At 47.2% G+C, this 20885-nt stretch overlaps 1 protein-coding gene across 1 annotated transcript in view; it reads right to left on the bottom strand.

Annotated features, from left to right (window-relative positions):
• Positions 1 to 20592, bottom strand: part of LOC120845275 (B-cell receptor CD22-like) — a 133321-nt gene extending 112729 nt beyond the window's left edge. Inside the window, exon 1 of the mRNA XM_040503413.1 lies at positions 20493 to 20592. Within this exon, the coding sequence (XP_040359347.1) occupies positions 20493 to 20592 (100 nt within the window). The remainder of the gene's footprint in view (positions 1 to 20492) is intronic.
• Positions 20593 to 20885: the final 293 nt, after the last annotated feature.

Below are 20885 nucleotides of genomic sequence, written 5' to 3'. Positions count from 1 at the left end.
TTACAAAGAAAAGTATCGTACTAAGTATAATGGCATTTACCTTTGTCTGTTATTTACCCGCTCGTGATGTTGCATTTCGTTGCAAAGTGTACTCCTTTCAAGCAAATTATATACCACTATGTTTGTGGTGAATGTACTTCTAGGAAAGAGCTCAAATTGGGGGGTGTGGTCTTAATATGCGGAATTTCGCGCAACCTATTTCCTACAAACTATTTTTCAATGGCATTTATATCTTCTTCAAATTTAACTTGCGCCGCCCTAAATTACGATCCGAGACACTCCCAGCTAACCCCCGATAATTACTTTAATCACGCTTACATAATTAGGAGATGTCACTCTCCCCTGTCCGATTGAAAAGTGGACATAGATAGTATAAACCTTTAGTTTGGAACCAAGGATGCCCCGACGTGGAAGGCGCAGAGGCAAACAAGCCCGAGAACGCCAAGTCAGCCTAACTCTGGTCGCAACGCACTCTTCGCGATGTGATTGCCGGTAATCGAGGCTTGCGATGCTATCTCAATATGCGGGTTGAACAGTATTTCAAGCATGTTAGCAGGACTAATAGTATAAACAGCTGGTGGGCTGAATATTAATCAGGTGATTACTCATTGTTAGAATAGTAGCAGCAAAACTCAAATTCAGCAGGGGCATTTTTGTGCACCTTTCCTCTCTCTTTCAATCGGGCCCACACCATTGCATTCCATCGCTCCGTTAGTGTTGCCTCTGCGCCGAATATTTGGGACGTTTTCGGAGACCATTTGTCCTTCTTTAGTCCTTTCTACGCACTGCAGATGCTGCGATTGCGCATGGGATTTGTCAGCGTTATATGCAGTGTTCTGGATCTTGTAGTTGAAAGAAATGTTCCTCGTCCCTTGTCCCTCGTTGGTTTTGCTCTTTCTGTTGCCAGTCAATGTACGGACGCTTCCTATTGTATGAACGCTCCGTCAGACGGAGTGGCATCACGTACTTATGTATTTGTTCTTAAGAAAACGAAGTAACTAGCCCGAGATTCTCCCTACGATTCAGTTTTTGGTGTTATGCTAAATGCTGTATGGCTTCCTGGTACCAACCCATCACGCTACAGCTTATTACTTCGCCCATCCACTCAGTTCAGCATAGACCCCTTCGTTTCTTGTTCATGAGATAAGTTCTTAATCGCCATCTTTCCATCTTGAAGACGTCCATCTTGAATCGTCTTGAAGACAGGGGATCACCGATAGTCCACTTTCAATAAACGAGATGCAAGATCGATTCAGTTCCCAACGACCAATATGAATTACTTCGCGCTAAATGGTCTATCCAACTAATAAAGTGTCACTGTCGAATTCCCCTCCTCGGCCCTTTCTTTGAAATACAAGACTAGTGGAGGACCGGAACCGAAACAATTAGGTTGGGTCACTGACCCAGAGTTGTAGTCGACTCATTCGTACCTACATCGCTTTCCCGTTGTGTGTTTTTTTGTTGTTGTTTTTTGGATGAGGGCGGGCTGCCAAGAATCTGGGACACGAGGCAGTCTGTGCACGAGATTGAGTTTGAGTCCGAGCGGCTCTAATGACGAGCCTAACTGCCGGCCGCCCGGTGAGCAGACCGACAGTCTGATGCAGGGTACATCTCCCTCCTGCCCGAGATCTCAGTGGCTGGGTTAGGCGGGTGAAGAGACGGGAAACGGGGGACGGGGGGGGGGGGGGGGGGAGAGAGAGGGAATGAGGTAATGACGTTATCACAAGGAGCACTCATCTCGCTAGGCAGGACTTGAAAGGGAGGACTAAGAACGGAACAGCACGCGCTCTTCAAATCACAGCCAGTGTATTAACTGTCTCTGGACGGCAGGACACTGGACTTGCGCTGACCGCCTTTCGCCGAACTTCTTGCGTCGACCGCAGTTCTTCGAAGAGCCCTTTGATGTTTAACGTGAGTGTTGAGTAGGAATATCTTTCTCCGTCAATCCAGCATTTTAGAAATAACTGGTACCACTTGGCGGAAAACAAGTTTCGAGGATTTGCACGAATAAAAAATGACCGCATTAGGAATGTGAGGGAAGTTCGTCTTAAGGGGAGGTTTGGAGCAAACAATAAGCCAAAATACGTAGAAAAATTAATTAGAGGGAGCTCAATCTAGGTCGCAGCAGTTCAATGGAGCCGGCAGGATCTAGCATTCTTGGTCGTGGGAGTGCCTGCGCTCGCTTGAGCATCTGTTCAGGCAATTATCCACCAGAACCTCCTGAGCAGGCGATTTCATAATATGGTCCATTCGACTATTCTGCTTCCATTACAGGAGAAAGAACGGCCGCTAGGTGGGTCACGGCCACGGCCGCTAGGTCGGTCATTCCAGTGACCCGGTGACTCAGTTGCGTCATCTGGGTGTGAATTTAGTTTAAATCTGCCCACCACAATTTAGAAAAGCAACTTTATTCTAGACTTCTTTTTTTACACACAGAAAGGAAAACGAAAAAAAAAAGAGAAGAAAACTCTGGTTCGCGTTCCTATTCACGAATAGCACAACATAAAGCAAAAAACGAGGAAGATAAGCACCCGAAAGCGGTTCCAGCAGATTCCAGCGTGTGTTGCAACATGTGAGTGTAGGAGAGTTAATCAAACGTTCTTTTTTGTTTTTGTTTTCTGTTTACCGTTTATCTAAGCCTGCATGAGAATAAACAAAATTTTCTAGGCTTAAGTTTTTTTTCTTGGAAGTCGCATGATATTGGAGTTTGATAACTGCACAACCTAAAGACAGATCGGAAAAAAAGTTTCAATATACTCCTGTTCATTGCTCTATTTCATGTCGCCACCCCCGATGGCGACATGACTTCTTTAGGATAAAATAAGAGCAGTCGTGTCCACACTCCTTTTTTATGATTTTCGAATGCCCCGAGTTGTATGGAAGAAACCCGTGGCACGGGCGCAGCTCATATCTCCAGCACACGTGGCCTTATTTTAACTGAAGCACCAGTTTAAGAAACCTTATGGATTTGGTTACGGGTAATTTATATGTAAAATCCATGAACGAAAATAAAATAAAGTACCCGTTGCAAACTTCATCAGGTTCCTTGACCTGGCGCTTCAGTTCAAAGAAGGCCACCTGTGCTTGAGATAGGAGCCGCGCTCGTGCCACGGGTTTCTTCTATACAACTCGGGGCATTCGAAAATCACAAAAAGGACTGTTTACACACCGCTCTTATTTTCGCCTCAAAGAATCATGCCACAATCAACTTGAGCCAGGTTTTAAAAATTATTAGGCGTCTACGTGGGTCTGGTTATGCAGATAATCCCCTAGTGACCGTTTCTGAAACTATTTGCCAGAAATTGAAACGCCAACATGAGGGAATGAGGCTTCATCGAGAGCTGCAAATCGAAGGGACGTTGCAGTTATACCCTACATGCATGGACTCACATATAACCTCAAAAAGATTACAGAAAGGCATGATATTCGGGTTGTGTGCTCGACACCAAACAAGGTGTACTCCATGTGCCGCAGAACAAACCGAAGAACAAATTAAGAATAGAAACAATGCAGAATTTCTCACAGGGCGCGGTATACCCCGAGCCAAATGGGCATCCTGTACCACGTATACCACTTTCCTGTGTCAAGCGCAACATAAGGCAACCTAGGCGGTGTGTCAACGATCGAGCTAGGGAGCACGCGGATTCAATTAAAAGAACATCAGCCGGACAACTCTCTGCAAACTGCCGGTCCGGTATTTGCACTTCATTATAGGGCAACGCCGGAACGCTTATGCACGCGAAGTAATTGAAGCCCTGGCCATTGAAGAAAGTGGTCAAATGTGCGTGAGCACCCCGTCGATCACGATCCACGCGAAAACGAGACAATATGGTGAGGCACGAGCCGCTTAACATCCTAATGGGCTCAGTGCACGGACATGGGGGATGGTTTTTATCACTAACTGTTGTAGAAAAAAAGAAAAAAAGGGGAAGGCAAAGTATTGACGCAAGCAAGGTGATAGTCAGCGGTGTTTATGTTTGTTCCTCTCTCGTTTATTTATTTCTTTACGTTGCAACTGTTTAGCTGTCCGTTTACACGAAATTATTTTTCTTATGATACGTTACAGTTATGCAAATTTTCAAAGCACGCTATAACCACTCAGTTTCATACCACCACGTAAACTCAGACACGCCATACTCCAACAAACACCCACAACCACGGAAGCAGATTGTGTGCTTTCCGGAGCTTGCATTTCTACAGTCCACAACAAGATGAAGGACCGATTTGTCTGTACTCGTTTTCACCTGAAGAAAAAAATGAAGTTTGGAGCATCCTTCATACGCCGCGCAAAGTAGTTCGTACAAGGTTTGATCGTGGGAAAGAGAAGATATCAATTTGGAGTTTGAAACGTGCTCCTCTTGTTTAGATAACGTATGTTATCTAAACAAGCCTCCTCTATCTCCTCTATCATAGCCTTCTCTATACTCACAAAGCCTGGCAGTTCGACGACGGAGCCATAGAGTGCCCGGTCGCAGATTTGGAGAGCGAATATCTGGTAGCACAGAGCATCAAAAAGTCATTTTTCGGGGAACCTGGACCTCAGCGCATAGCTTTTCCAGCGGCGAAGACCCCAGACAACACTTGTTCGCTCGGGAAAAGTGTGTGTTTCGGCGTGGCTCTCCTCTCATCCACTGTCTGCCGCTCCACCTTTTCCTTTTGCGCAGCCGCTTCTCGGCGATCTGCCAGGCACTTTCAGTACATAGGAGGCTATGGTGTAATATAAAGTTCACCGTACACATATCTTAATTATCTACATAAAGGTGGGGGGGGGGGGGGGGGGTGAAGCACACGATTGTCTTTGCAGTTTACTTGCAGGACGCGAATATAACAAAGGTTCGTTTCTTTCATCACGTTCAGCGATGTGGGGTTTGGCAAAAGCAAGTCCGGCGCAACCGTTTCTAACTGATTGTCAAATGGGTATTTCATATTATTGAAGATCGTACATCGCGGCACACTAGTAACGTACGCATAACTTCGCCGTTTTTATCTTAATTTTATTTTAAAGTATTTGAAAGCGTGTGGAGACGTTTGCGAAGCGACGGAATTCAGGACGATGTCTGCGACTCGCCTTGCAAAACTAGTGTAACAGCTCAGTTTTCTTTTCTTTCCAATAAAAGCGCAACAGCATGAGCAACGCTACAACCGCCGCTAGAAAGGATCTTCAAGTAAATATGCAAAACTGTTACTAAAGGGAGACGAAATAAGGAAATGCCATAAAAATAACGAAACTATCGAGCAAAATGGAATTTCTGAAAGTTGCAGACACACCTCCCTTCGCCTTAGTCTCTGATCACTAATACAGGCACACGTGGTGCCAAATTTTGACGACTCTACACAGGCTACCACCCTAATAAACTTTCGCGACTCAACTGACTGGGGTAGGTATTTTATCGCGAGAGAAAATGGGGAAGCGAGGTGCAGTATAAATATCAGGTACGTACGATGGAGTCGTTAGGAACATGCTTGTGCACTGGCATGTATCTACAAACAGAAAAAAAAAATCATGCTGCTTAGCTCTTTTCCCTTTGCTCAGTTTACGTCCTGCTTCAGATCGAGTTGGCGCTGGTTTCCCCTCGTGCACGCTCAGCGCCGACGTCTGTGGGGGGCAGGGGGTCAAAAAGCGGGCAGAGCGAGAATAAAAACATCTAAAAACGTCGGGGACGAATGAACAGGCGCCCGCCCACGGAAGGCGAAGTGCAGACGTTGTCCCATCCGTACGCCAGCACCGCGCAGTAATATTCAGCGAGTCGCCGGATGGCTCAGAGCGTCGTTAATAAAAGCACGGCGAGAGCGCTTATGCGGCTTTGAGGGGCGGGAACCAAACAAGGAACCGAACGAACAATCTGAAAGATGAAAGAAAAAGAAAACAAAAAACGAGCGGGTGTACACCCTGACCAGATGAAGAGGCGTCGGAACTATTTAGAAGATAAGGGAGGAAGGGGGATGGGGCGACGGTTGCAGCGGGGGAAGGGGAAGCTTTTCTTCCTTTTCCCCGTATGGTTTCTTTTGAAATTTTGTAATGTCTGTCTGGAAGCAATCGCCCACCTGACTCAACGCCCTGAACCTCCCCGCCCCCCCCCCCCCCCCCCCCCCCCTTCTTCCTGTTCCGACGCCAGGACGCTCGTATCGGCTTGGGGATGTGTTGGGGGGTTAGATGGGATGCTTCTGGCGAGCCTTTTGGAGGATCGAGCCAACGACACAGTGAAAAAAAAAATATAAGAAGAGAGAAAATGTATGCTTAGATAAATAACTAGACTATCATGGTGGCATGGAAATAAGGGAGCGACTCCTGGAATAATTTGTCCCCGCTCCCGCACCGGGAAGCAGGGGAAGAAGGCCAATTGCGTGCTCGTAAACTGCTTTTAAAAAAGTGAGAGCGGTATACTTTGGCGGCTGTGCCCAGCCCCCGTGCCAAGCCCGTGCCACGCGCCGACGGGGAACTATAGCGAAACGATGCTCAAGAGAAAAAAAAGTGCAATCTCGAACCCAGAGAGTACCTAAGATGGAGGATGTTTACGAGGCAAAGTTCCCATAAACTTTCTGCAAATAAAATTCCGACTTCTAAACAAACAAAAAAAAATTTTTTTTATGTGCTTTGTTTTGATATTTTGGGAATATAGCTTCGGCTAGAAATGTTCTTAAAAAGGGTGTACACTCGTGTGTTTTTGTTTTTTTTTAATAAAATTTTCGTTAAAACTGGAGCGCGAATTCGAAGTGCAGTGAGTCACGGCATCGTTTGGCGTGCCCAGTACGCATAAATAGAACGACTGAGATAGAAAAAGGAAAAGAGACACGCATAGCTAATGATCACGAGGACGTAAAGTCGAGGAGTTGTTGAAGTTTGCAAATTGACTTGAAATCTTTTTGTCTGGGCTTATGTGCCTTATGTTCAGTGGCCACGTATTTCGTCGGAAGTTTGTCCGCGTCATCTTTTTTTCTTTTTTTTTTTTTTGCTGGTCTTTCAATTATTACCGCCACATAGAACTGTACAGGTGCGTGCAGAACCCCAAATACGTCCTAGATTAATATTACGTAGTTATATTGGGTGTATAATGTTAGAGTGTTTGATGTTCGTGTGTATGTTTCTTGCTCGTCTGTTTTTCGGATGCACAACCGGAAAAGCCTATAGATGTTGGTGAGCCTCAATACATAAACATAAACATAACTATAAACATAATGTGTGACCGTTTCGAAGGAACAACCTATCTTCCGCCAAGCATGTTTTACTTTGATTGCTAAACTACTTGTACGATAATTTTATGTTATGAAATGTGATGACTATTTTCGAAATGGGGAATCATTCTGGTAGTTTTCCGCCTCATAAGCTACTCCTTATGGTTCGGATTTTCATACAGCGTGCCATTGGTTTGCCCTTTAAACATGTTGGCCCTGAATTGACGCTTCATAATGGCAATTATTGCTCAGTGAAATACAATTGCAAATCTTGCGTTGTTAACGTGCAGCAAGCAGCAGTGGTCACGCGACTACACATGGTGCAATAAGCAACACCACAGATACAGACAAGGGAGGGGCGTAAGCTCAGGGCTCTGGGTTCAGTAGAGCAAATTTTCACTTCATTCAGTCTGAGTCTTTTTTTTAACCATATTTTGGGCTGAAAACTTCAAAATTGAGCTAAATGGGAACGAAGTACTCCATTAGGCAAGTCATGGGCCAGGCAGAAGACAAGGGCAAAAACAAACATACTAATGTTTTTATTAGTGTTCTTATTCAAGTTTTTTTTTTCGATATTAATAATAAACGCATGAACTGCTGAACGAAACCAATGACGTGGGTGTCCTTAATCTTGAAATAACTTGGTGGGAACTTAGCGGGTACAGACACCCCTCTCGCTGGATTTTAATTCTCTTTAAACGGCAAAATCATTTGGAACATTTTACTTTTTGTTTTTTCGGAAAGGCATGTTTTTAGCGTGCATTGGAATGTTATATAAAAACCAACAGGAAGAGAAGCCCAGGGTGCCTCTTTCCGACGCAGAGACTCCACCACGCGTTCGTCGCCTCCCGCCGGGATTTGAGTGCGCGTGCCCGCTCGAAGCTAAAAAATCCGCCGAGGTGTTATCGATGCTGGAGGCGGCTGAACTGAGATACCTCACTGATATTTTCTGTTCCGTCAGTGACACTAAGTGAGAAACTGAGGGAGACAAAATGAGGAAACCGCGCGGGGACGACAGAGCGCGAAGCTCTGATTAGAAGGATAGTGGGTAGACGGAAAGGTGATCCCACTTTGTTTCTCCTAACTGTTCGAAGGTGTTCAAACGGCGCCGCGCCAGGTGCAGATGACGCCCTTCTTCGCTAGATTGGAAGGGGATACTTGGTAGGAACAAAAGCAGCTTTCCTTTCTGTCTCCCCACTAATTCTTCCAATCAGAGCTCAGCTCACTGACGTTGCCGCGCTCTCTCATTTTCCTATACTATAGTTCCTAAATCCTATACTTCGTGTTAGCATAAGTCCAGACGTTGCCGATGCTATTGGCGATGTGAGCGATCAAAAGCGTCGCTGTGATCGGCCTTCCACGATTGGCCGAATGCTGACGATGACGTCAGCAAAGAATTCGCCATCGACGGAATTAAGAGTGATGTAAGAAGTTAAATTTCGACGGTGTTGGCAGTGTTGGTTTCAGATCGCAATGACTTCACGCTCCCACCGTGCCATTTACAAACACCATCGAACCTGTTTTTCACAAGGTAATGACGTCACAAGAGGTAACCATAGGAGGGCGCCACCAAAACATCTCGCCGCCAATAACCGCGAACTCCAAGCTTTCAGCGTCCCTGCCAAGCACGCGCTCTCGTGCAGTGCAAGCACTCTTCCGAGCCACATGTTCACGGTTCTAGCATCGGCTGCATCTGGGGCGGTTTGCTCATCTCGAGGCCGCGGCTACGGCCAAGAGGGATTTTTATGTCACGTGACCAGCTTTATGGGGTCCAAGAAGTACCTAACCTAGCGTCCCTGCCTAATGGCTGAAAAATCCATGTCGCTTCGAGTACGAAAGTCTAATTTCGCTCGCAGAAACTGACTGCAGGGGCTATCAACTGGAATCCAATTAACCGCCCCTTTATACTTTAGGAGCGGCATGCAAAGCTACGACTAGGGAAGGTAAATATCAGCCAGAATAAAGGAAAAATCACGCGGGATAAAAGGGGTGGTTTATAAGCATGAGCCAGTGTTAGAGACTTCAACCTTTTGCTGTAGTTGAGAGGTAGGGGTGCAAGGGCTTGTCATCGCGGCGTGAAAGTTCCAAGTTCAAGCCGCACCAGCAACCTTTTCTCTTTTTTGTGCTTACTTTATGGAAGTTTTTTTGTCTTTTTTTAGTTGAGACAACTCCAGTGTGTAAGTCATGGCAAAAGCGTTCTTTATTTAGAAACACATAAAACTGTAGTTGCTGGGGGAAGGATGCTTGTTTGGGCCACGTTTGTGTGAAAGTCCTACCGATGCTGTGATCTTGGTTTCGTTTTTGAGCTTTATAAAGCAATTGTATGTGCGCGCTACCTTGGCTTGACCTAGGTTTCTTTTTAATAAACATAATAAAACGAATGTATTGGCGCCTTAACTTGGCTTGTTCTTTTTTTCCTTCCGGTGTGTTGAGTCAGCACTGGAACCAAGAGCAAAAACCGTGTAAGGCGCAGTAGTGCAAATGGATGAGTTGGACGATCTGTAGAAAGGATCACGGTTCAAAAGTAAGACACACGCGCAAAATATATATAAAAAAGAACTTTCTGGCGCAACTTGAACCCAGAAGTTTCACGCCGCCTCTCAACTATTGCAGAAGGACAATGTGTCCGACGCTGGCTTAGGTACATTAACATAGAGCCACCGCTCTTATTTCGCTTGATTTTTCTATTATTCTGGCTCATATTTACCTTCCCTGGCCGTAACTTTACCTACCGCTTCTAAAGTATAAAGCTGCGGTTAATTGGACTCCAGTTGAAAGCCTCTGCGGTCAGTTTCTGTGAGCAAAATTAAACTTCTTTAATCGAAGCGACACGGATTTCTCAGCCAATAAGCAGGGACACTAAGTTCTTATTTGTCCCATGGAGCTGGTCACGTGACAAAAAACTCCCCCTTGGTCGCAACCGCGACCGCGTCCGCGAGTTGAGCAAACCGCCGTTGGGCTTCAGTTGAGGGGGGGGGGGGGGGGGTTGTGTGTGTGTTTATGCAGCCTAGAACTTGGTCTGCCTCACAGGGGCGACGAGTCTCCCAGCTGTAGATGGAGAATTCAGCCAGTGCGGTACAGCCGCTAGCCTGGGGTTTTTAACGTGCACCACGCAGTAGTGATACACGACCGCACGCCGGTACGATGCTCATCCAGATCGAAACGGGCAGGGGTGGGGCTCGAACCCAGGATCCCTGGGTCCTGCAGCGCGGCTTCAGTTGAGGAAAAGGGCAATGGTCGCGTTAGTGCACGTTCTCTCGCGCTGCACAATAAGAAAATGAAAATATAATATTTCCCTCGAAGTGGAAGACGAAGAAAAAGAAAAATCAGTTGTTCCTCCAGCGATCTCCATGGTCTTTTTTTTATGTGCTTGTTTATTCTAGTTGAACTGGCGTTACCCAAAGTATGAACCAGGGTGTAAGATAGACAGGTGGGGAAACGGCCCATAGAAGCCTACCGCAGCGCCGTGACCGGATTGTGTACTCGTCTGATTGCGGGTACCCCCGATTTGCGACAGATGGCGCTGCGGCGAGAAAAAAAAATCGGAATCGGATTTGCATGGAACTCTATGGGAGAGTACGCAGAATAAACCGAGAGCACGACAGTCCTCCATTGAAAATGCACGATAAACCATCTCGGTCAGTTTAGCCGATCGCCAGCGGTCGCCCACTCGGAGTGAGAGTTCGCGGTGCTCCACATAGATTGCGCCACAGAAAAAGAAAAACCCGAGGGGGACACAATCCGGTCGCTCATTTGGCTCTCGTTTCCTCACCTGTCTATCTTACACCCTGGTATGAACCGACTAGCTCAGCTAAAGCCTGTTTTCGTGACACCAATGATTGTCCTCCGAGTGGCGAAAGGCTCGTAAACAATTGGTAAGCTGGAATCGGCTGACGCACAATTCTTTCGCGGAGGCACCACGGTAAAAAAGCAGCGACTGTTTCAAAAGAGAGAATGAACGAAATAGCGCGAACTTGTGTTTAACATTTCACGATGCATATCCTGTTTCTGGTTCCGTACTATCGTGTGCTAGTTTTGTCCTGGTCCGCTGAGCGATATGGGGTCACTAAAATTTGATTCTACGACCATAATTGTTTTAGTTTATGATCCCTTTAAAATTATCTAATAGAAACTTTTAGTAATCCGTATGCTTGAGCTTCGCTTTGCTAGCGTGAGCTCGTATTGTCCCTTCGAAGTACGGATTGAGCACGCGCCCGCTATGGACTCGCTTTCCGTAGCGCACAATCTACTAAAATTCTCTATTGAGTTCGAACAACGTGACCCTCAAGCAGCGACAGAATTCGTTCTAATCGATCCTAAAGGCTGACGTTTCTAGAAATCGAGAACTTACGAAGCCGAGTTGGATCACAGCGAACGATAAAGAATGAAGACTGGTTTAGATAGCAAAGTCTTCTTACGTTAAGGATGGTTTACTAATCCCCGTTTTCTTACGTTACGAAGCTCACGTAGGCTTACATCAAGACACGACCGAAACTCACCGGCACATCCGTGGTTTCTTATTCTGCGTGCCAAGCTACTCATTTAACTGGTGAACGCTTCATACAAAGCAGGGGTGTGCCGCTGACTTCCGGTCGTACCTTGGCGTAAGTACACGTAAACTTCGTAAAGCAAAAAAAAGAAAACGGTGCTTTGTGAATTTAAGTCACTGAATCCTGTTAAATTGGCGACATTGCCTTCCCGAAGTACTTGCCGGGCACAAACGGATACTTGCATGTAGATCACCAAACCTCGCAAGGTTTGGTGGTCTACGGTCTTAGTTGCCATGGCAATCGCAATTGCGGTCTATTCGAATATTCCGAGCCTTGAAAGGGTCGTCCTGAACCAGTCGCACCAAGATCGCTATCGAGCACCGTAGTACTGAAAGCGTTTCTCGTCAATATAAGCGTATGTGGCACTGGGCATGCAAACAATTTATCGATCATGCTTATCTCCACAGATCTCTCGCATTGGCATCGCTGTTCTTGCGTATGCTTATCTCCACAGTTGTCTCACAACGGCATTGCTGGTCTTGCGTATTTTTGAGAGAGGAAGGTTTTCTTTTTTTTATAAAGCTGCCATGCACCGACGCCGCATCTGGTGGCGGTGCGAAGATGTGTGCTTGATTCTCCTGCATTCAGATAAGAAATCTCGGTATTAGCGACGTGCGCGACCAAGGGCGTCGCTCGTGGTCGAAGTTCGCGATTGGGCAAAATAATCGCTTTCCCTATTACTATAATAATGCCCAATCGCCGGCAGTTCACAACGAGGCCAATCCTGCCAATCACTGCGAGGCAGATGCAAATCCCGCCAATCGCGGCGATGCAAATCCTGGTCGTGACGTCGTGAAAGGAAACCTTAAGAGGGCGCCACCGAACCACCTCAGCGCTAATACAAGAAACGTCTGCATAAAGCTACCCGTCGTCAGCGAATTTACACAGGCCCCCAAGAATGCAAGAGATCAACGAGAAGCTGCTCATTCCATAAACCAAAATGGCGTCCACACGGGGAGCTGGGAGCTAATTTCTCACGATCCGGTTACTTTAGTTTAATCCAGCCTCTAAAGTTATCAACTGACTTGATAGTAACCACGGTTAACTGAAGGAGTTTGATTTTTTTCTTTATAATATACTAAGGGGAGGAAGTGGGCTAACGCGTCTCAGCTCGGAGCGTGGAGCGAAAGCTTGCGCTGGGAACCTCCTGGGTTCGATCCCCGCCGCCCCCGCCCGTTTCGATCTGGATGAGTTTCGTACCGGCACGCGTTCGTGTGATCACTACTGCGTGATGCACGTTAAAAATCCCAGGTTAGCGGTTGTACCGCACTGGCTAAATTTCTCATCTACAGGACCGATTACCCGTTGAGGCGCATCTCATCAAGGCTGTATAAACATAAAGAGCAAGCCAATTTTTATTTTTTTATAATATACTACGTACTTTTTACATATCGTAAGTCGTGGAGAAGAAATACAAGCGATCTAGTTTTTGAGCGGACCTGACATATATTTATAGTTGTTTAACAAAACTCTAAAAGGCAGAGCGGTTCAATCTGGCTCTTTAAAGCCCACAACGTCTTGCAAAAACAGTTCTCATAGAAACAAAAGCAAACATATCGCGTGACGAGAGTAAGGATTTTGAATGAACATGCTGCTACAAACAAGATATGAAGAAAGCTTCTGAAGTGTATCAATAATCGGCCAATCGAAGATCTCTACAGCACAACCACAGGCTGTATTAAATCCTGGTATAAGAATAAACCATAGAATTGGATGTGATTCACAGTTATGAACTCGAAATGCAGACTTACAGTCAAAAGTCACGGTTTTCTGTCGTACTTAAAAGGTTAAAGCAGCGCAAAAAACGACGGACAGGGTAAAGAAGGACACAGACAGAGAGCGGTAAAAGGGCCCAATGTACTAGAAATAAATGTTGCCGAAGTTGAAGCCTGGGCGGATTGTCACGTTCACTTGTTAGAAGGGGGATCCTGGGCAGTCGATTTAATGCAGATGAGGCAGGTCAAAGAATAAAAAATAAAGTGTCTGTGTTTTTTCGAGTTTTTAGCATTGCAGACATAATCAAAGTGAAAAGAAATAAGCATTTCAATTGAAAGCTTACTTATAAAGGCATGTTCGTAAAGAAATACAATGAAAAAAAATATTCTGGTGAAACCTAGCCACGAAAGCGGGCCCGAAAATGAGCGGCTTTCCTTAATATTAACTAGTGGTTGTTTTCTAGTGGTTTTCTTCTTTTTCTTGTCGTCGGAAGGAGTAGATAGATAAAACGAGATTGCCAAGACCGGGCGACGGCGACGATGAGCTTTCAGGCGGCCATTACCTCATTTTCAGAGCTCCTGTGTTACGCAATTACGTGGGTAATAAAACAAACAACGTATGCCGTCGAGGGCAAAAACTCGGCTCCTATTTACGACTCCCTTGCAGTCACTCTCTCTACGAGAGGGGGATGCCGGGGGAAAGTTCGCGAGTCCTAACGCTGTTTTTGGCGCGCTTTGACAGTGTGCTTCGCAGAATATACGACATCGTACAGTTTATTACACTGGTCAAGACACATAAGAGGAATTCTGCGGAAATACGAAAGTCGTGTTGGAATGAAGGTTTGGGAAGAACAACAAAGAAAAAAGGCGCTGAGAAGATTTTGCAAAGTTGCCGCTTCTAAGTGCACTATTTTTCTAGCCGAAAGTATTTAACATCAGACCACAAAGCTGTAACGTTCAGAGGGCTCGTGTTTATTATATGTACGCGCTGCTATCATAGTTGCCGTGTCAGAACAGACGTTGGCACGAGGTAATAGAAGAACTGCCGTATCGAATGTATATCAGTTAGTGAGTTTCTCTGCATTGCAACACTAGTCATGCTGTTAAACGCGTCTCGCGAAGTCTGACGGAAATGTATTAGACAATTACTACTTCGTTTAGGACTTCGATTTCCTCACGAATCACCTGCTTTATTTGTCGCAGACAAGTGTCAGGTGCTAATGCACTGGAAGAGAAATAAAGCAAAGTGTTTTTATGGTGGTTTATTCCGCACAACCCTGAGAAAATATTGATCAGTACTTATTGCGAAAAAGCAAATAAAATAATAGACAACTAAACGTTACCTTGGTATCAATTTTTGTACCGGATAAAGGGTAAGGAAACAAGCTGATGATGGGCTCAAACCGCAAGTTTCTTAACGAGTGGTAAAAGAAGATTGACCGCTGTTTTATTATTTAACGATCAAATAATTAGATGCTAAATGGCGTTTTATGAGGAACGGAGAAGGAAGCTAGCTTCAGTGTGAGCCTTCCAGGCAGGGGAAGCCGTATTTGACTTTGCAACGTCCCTGTTGCTGTTGTTTTCGAAGTTTTCGCAGCCGGCGAAGTCTTTACAAAGAGTCTCAGTGCCCTGTCTCCTGCCTCATCAGTTTATTGTTGTTTATAAGTGGCGTGACAAGAAGAGCTTCTGACGCAGGTGTTTCATAACCAGCCAACTCTCATCAACCGTGTCTTGCCGTGTCACGCTTCACCTTTTAAAGGGGCCCTGCAAGCACTTTTTTTACTAATTTTTAATTTGCACCAAACCTGAGCGCACGGACCGTAGTAACTTAATGTAACTTTTCTTTTCTCGAATTTCGCTTTATTTTAAAAGTTATAGGCAAATTAAAATTACAAAAACAAGCAAAAAATAACCTCCCTCATGACGTCCTTGGTTGCTTGAGTGGCCGTGAACTAGAGGAGGGATAGTGAGCTCAACGAGCGCTCACAGCTGCCGCGCTGCCGTGTCGACGGCGCGAGAGGGCGCCACTAAAACGTGTTCTGGATAGGCTGTATACAGCGGGCAGCCAGAGCGGCTCTCATTGCGTTTGCTGCGCGATTAAACACTAATTCGGCATGACACTTCATTGGCTATAAACGACGGCAAACACGGGGTAAAGATCAGTTCAGAATGGGAGTCCCTTCGCACTGCCGTACCGCGAAATGGCCAAAATACAAGACAAAGCTACTCGGTGAAGGCCTTCGGAACGCTCGGAGCCGGTCGGATCCTCCAGTCCGTAAACGACCGTAGCGCCGCCGCGTACATCCGGGACCTTTCCGTGTCGGCGCCTGACCCCACTACTCTTTTCTAGTATGCGCCGCCTTATCCACCGCTTGGTGGCGGGTATGTCGACGGGTCATTTCTTGTTTCCGTACTTTATGAACTGCATTTGTTTCTTTTCTGATCTAAAAATACTTAACAAAAACTACTTTTATAAATAATTGAAACGGTTCGCGACACTTATATTTTGTATTTCGACTAAAAAGAAGCTTTTAGCCGCTCTGACCAGCAGTAAGCCCAGGACCAAAGACGTCACATTTCGCGCGCTTTCGGTACCGCGGGTCGCCCCCGTCGGTGGAGGAGGTTTCCGCGTCGTTCGGTTAAAATATGATGCACTGATATTTAGTTACTCTCTCCGTGCCCGCTGGCTTGCCCGAACCCCAAGAGACGTGGAAACCGCAAAAAAGGTAGACGCTTAAATATGATTGCAGGGCCCCTTTAAGGTTTCGTAGTCATGAAGGAACTTAAACGTTCAATTTTGTGCAGCGTTAACCACAGGTGGTGCATTTTTTTTTTTTTTTAATTTGCAGGGAGGGAGTTGCCATCAGGAGCCGGTAAACACAAACGATAAATTCGTGCAGGCTGTGTTGGCGCCTACATCAAAATGCCTTAAAGGGGTGGGGAAACGAAATTTCAGCGCTCATTGTCTAGCTTTAATATGTTGCATGTTGCACCCTAACCTCAAAAACATCAGTCTTCCGTTGAAAAGCACAAGAAAACTAATATTAAAGTAAATAAACGATCTTTCAATGTGCACCTGGTGGATGCATGCGGAGCCTATTTGGGAGGTAGTCTAGCAACGTTGTGGAATCTGCTACGTAGTCGTGACGTAGCAGATTCCTTCGGAGCAGCGTCGCTCTTTGGCATTTCACTGTTTTCCTTCTTACCTTTCCTCCTGAACTCACAAATCGCGCATTGTACCAAATGGTCCAAGAAGACGAAAAGGAAGGACTCCCTTCTTTCTCAGAGCCTCGTTCGCGCAACCGGAAACAGCCATTCTCCCCCTAGAAGATTAGCCCGTCGCTCAAAACTCGAACAAAAGTTGCTTTCCCCACCCCGTTCAGCCCTAAGCTGACAGTGTTGTGGAAGCTACGTGCTCCTTGGGCCAGCCACACGCTCGTCACCCCACGGGTACTTCGAGCGGCTTGGTTGTAACGCGCTGACGCTATTGACACCACCACAACGCTGACAACGCCACCAAGGGCAAAGCTCATAACCACGCTTGCCTTGCTACTCCACGAACGCGGGAAATCTTTTCTTTCTGTTTTTGTTTGCGCCGGACATCCCATGACGCATCGCGCTCTCCGCTCACTTCTCTTCGAGCGCTTGCTCGAGTGCACCGTTTAGAGCGAAAAATATAGCCAATCGTTAAAAAAACAAACGTGCGATTATGATTTACGGTTATTATCCGTCATGCTTGACTCATTTCCGAACAAAATTTGAATATTTCAATTTATGTTTCCGTACCCCTTTAAGCGCGAGGTTACCCGTAAAACTTACATCATTGAGTGTTGATTGATTTTTTATTGCAAATAATTTTACATCAGCGTGTTGTTTTCTCTGGACACCCCAAACCTATATTTTTACGTGCTAAACGATCAGGAAGCTTTTCCTGAGTTTTTATATATCCATGCTTTGAACACAAAATGCTATTTTAAGATAAAGCGGAGATGATAGAAAACGCGCATGTAATTCTTCACAAACGGTTCTCCCAGCCAAAGGCTGCGAGAAAGCGATAAACAATGGAGACCATAGAATACTACCCCTCCCTCCAATAAGCATTTAAATCCACGCAACCAGACGCCGAGAGAACCATTCAAAAGAGGTAAAGACAACAGCGATCATAAATCCTCGCGGAAAAATTGATCCGTCTGCAAACAGCCGATAACAAGATTTTTCACGTGTACCTGAGGCGACGTGAAAAGGGTCCGGTACGATATTGGCAATGGAACCTCGCTGGTACACGCGAGCACTAGTCCCTAAGCCGGAGCCTTTTTCGGGACGCTTCAGTCTGAGAGCCTCGGTGGTCATTGTCGCCAGAGATGCTTTTCTCTCCGGAAATAAAACAGACACAGAATCTCATATGCTTTGCGCGATCGATTTAGTCCCTCCTCGGCTCTTTCTGGGGAGCTCAAAGTTGATAGAGATTCCCCATCTTCAGGAAAAGGGACTCCTGTCCTGAGATATTCCGAGAGAAAATTTTTGAGATAGCCGATCGCAGCGATTGGACAGCGCCGCGTTTCGCCTTGGCTTTCCTATTCGCGGTGCGGCGTTGACCAATCGCGGCAGGTGGCGATCTCAGCAAATTGCTCACCGAGTGTCCAACTTAAAACCTTGGGGCCCAATTTTGGTCAACGCGAGAGCGTGAGTGAGCCATGAATCGCTTCTCTCGGAGGGAGCAAAGAGAGCGTTTATAGGGAGTTAGCCTGCTAAATGCTGGACTCCATGGAGCGTAAATATTTGTCCAAATTACAGGTGTGATTATTTATTAATTCGATAGCATTTATCGTGGCAGATGCGGGCAGGTGTGCCCTGATAAAATTAGGGGAAAACCTGAATTGGTGAAGTTCTTGAGAGGTCACCACTAAACTTAGAGGGGAACCAGAAATGGTGCATGCGTCACGTGAGGTCAATTTTGCGTTAAATTCAGCGGGGAACCTGATTCACCTAAATTTAGCGGTGAGCCTGATTCCGCTAATTTTATCGGGGAACCTGAATTGGATGCATAGGTGACGTGAAATCAATCTTCCGCTAAATTTAGTAGGGAACCTGATTCCGCTAATTTTATCGGCGATCTCGAATTGGCGCATGTGTCAAGTGAAGTCAATAGGGAGTTCTTGTGTACCGCTTTTCACCCTCCGCTACGCCCTTCGCAACAAAAACACCGCTAGTGCGCCTGCGCGCCGATTGCCTTGACTTTAGAGTTCCGGGTTTCGTAGCGGGTTGCGGAGTTATTTTCAGAACGTTTATTTGCCTATTATATCTGTATATATATACTGTACACACATATAGTGCATTACTGTCGTCTGCATCAGTGGGGGCTGAAGGATCCGCCATTGCCGTCAAGGCGGTCTGGTGGGTGTTGGTCAGAGCGCCTTTGGCTGCTGCAATGCCGTCCGCCCAGGCCGTCGTCGTCGTAGACGAACTCCGCCAACTTTTTCCATAACAGGGAGACGATCGCCTTGTCACGACTGGTGGGCAGAATCCAATACGTCGCCGGACGGATCCCGCCTGGGTGTTCCTCCAGCTTCGTTTTTCGAAGGTGAGCGTGGCGCTCCCACTTCCAGACAACATGGGCAGCCGTTGCTGTTCTGCGGCACCGGCGACACGCCCCCTCGTCGAGGTCATTGCTGAAGAACTTATGACGCAGCACCGGGGACAGGCCACTATTGGGCGCGAGGCGGCGGACGAGGGTCTGAGTGCTCCGCGGTAGGTCATTCGGCATCGGAGGACCGGGACGCAACTGCTCGGTCAAACGTTCCTTCAGTTACTCATGGAGGTGCCGTAGGGCTCTTCGCCTTCGCTGTTTAGCAATTTCCTTGACGGCAGACGGGTCGGCCAGGTTGGCTGTCTCGCCGGCTAAATTGTGGAATCTGTTTGGCGCGGATGCCACCTGGCGAACTGCCGCTCGCGCCTCCCTGTGGGCCCACTGGTTGCTGTCGATGCCCGCGAACGCGGGAACCCAGGGAATAGTAGCTTGTATGTTGAGCTTGTCTCGGAGTTCTAGGAATGCGGCAAGCAACTCGCCGACTATTCCCGTCTACGTTGAGGGGCTCCCGCTCGCTCGCTTTCAAGTTTCGTACGCGCGGGTCGAGTCGGTGAACAGTAGGAGCCTGAGTGGGGTGTCTGTTGGTGCAAAAGTTCGAAGAACCTACTAGGATTCTCGGAGGAGTGCCGTGAGTTCCGCTTGCGTAGTGTCGACGTCTTCAGTGGTCGAAAGTGCAGCCACGTTCGGGATGCCATGGGTGGTGTCGACCAACGCGACCACCTGGACGTGCTTGGGGGTTCTGTCCTCTCTTTTGCCGTCGTCGCCGGCAGTCGACAGCAAGGTCTCTGCCATGTCAGTGTAGATGGTGGTGTGCGTAGGCGGTGATTGGCGCGCGACACTACGTGTGCGACGCAAACGCTTTGGTAAAGCGTTTGCGTCGCTCCGAGTTTCTTGGTCCAGGTCCCATTGTTCGTAGGAGGGCTTTTCCGTCGGTAAGCGTGACCGTGGCGGCCCATGGAGGAGCCGAGTGCGCGTCTGCCGCGTGGACGTTCAGTCTGGGAGGCACGCGGAGGTCTCATGAACCTCCGACAGGAGGTTCATGCCGCCTTGTCCGTACAGCTCTCGGAGGGGCGTGTATTAGGCAGTCCGGCAACGATGCGGATAGCTTCGAGATTGAGGTTTTCGAGTTGCCTCGCCTGCCTGGGCGTGAGGACGTGATAGTTATAGTCGTAGAGGATACGCAATTCAAGCAGCGCCGTGGCGAGCTGGCGCGTTTCTCTCTCCCGCGTGCCCGCATGCCCCGCTGGAAGTGTGTGATTCTACGAATGTGAAGGAAGAGGGATCTGCGCTGCGAGGCTATAGCCTCGCAGCGCAGATCCCTCTTCCTCCACATTCGTAGAATCAAGATAGGAAAGGCAAAAGGCGGGGGACGAAAGTATACTTTCGTCCCCCGCCTTTTGCCTTTCCTATCTTGATCTATGTGTGCTCCCAGGATTCGAACGGAGTGTTTTCGCAGTATCATTTCACCGGCGATGCTGAAGGTGATTTGGTTGCTGACCGTTTCGGTCTTTTTGTGAGGCCAGTTGACAACCACGACGTACTTGGTGTTCTCGGCCGAGGCCGTCATGCCCACATTCCGAAGACGACCCTGTATGACGTCGAGTCCACGCTGAAGCGTGTGCTCCTCCTGTTCGCCCGCCAATCCCGTTGTTGCGCAGATTGTGACATCATCGATGAATACGGCAAAGTGCAGCGACGGAACCGCATGAAGGAGTGGGGGAAGTCTTGCCGTGACCAGGTTGAAAAGGGTGGGCGAGAGGATCGCGCCCTGCGGTACCCCGGCCCTGTTCGGTTGAGCAGGTCCGATGTATTCACCGGCTTTGATCTTGTACGTAGTACGTATGAAAGATCTTACTGAAA

Source organism: Ixodes scapularis, unplaced genomic scaffold, assembly GCF_016920785.2.
Source record: "Ixodes scapularis isolate PalLabHiFi unplaced genomic scaffold, ASM1692078v2 PGA_scaffold44__24_contigs__length_19508400, whole genome shotgun sequence".
Taxonomy (NCBI): Eukaryota; Metazoa; Arthropoda; class Arachnida; order Ixodida; family Ixodidae; genus Ixodes; species Ixodes scapularis.
The sequence above is the reverse complement of the archived record's forward strand: the minus strand, read 5'-3'. Positions and strand labels throughout refer to the sequence as shown.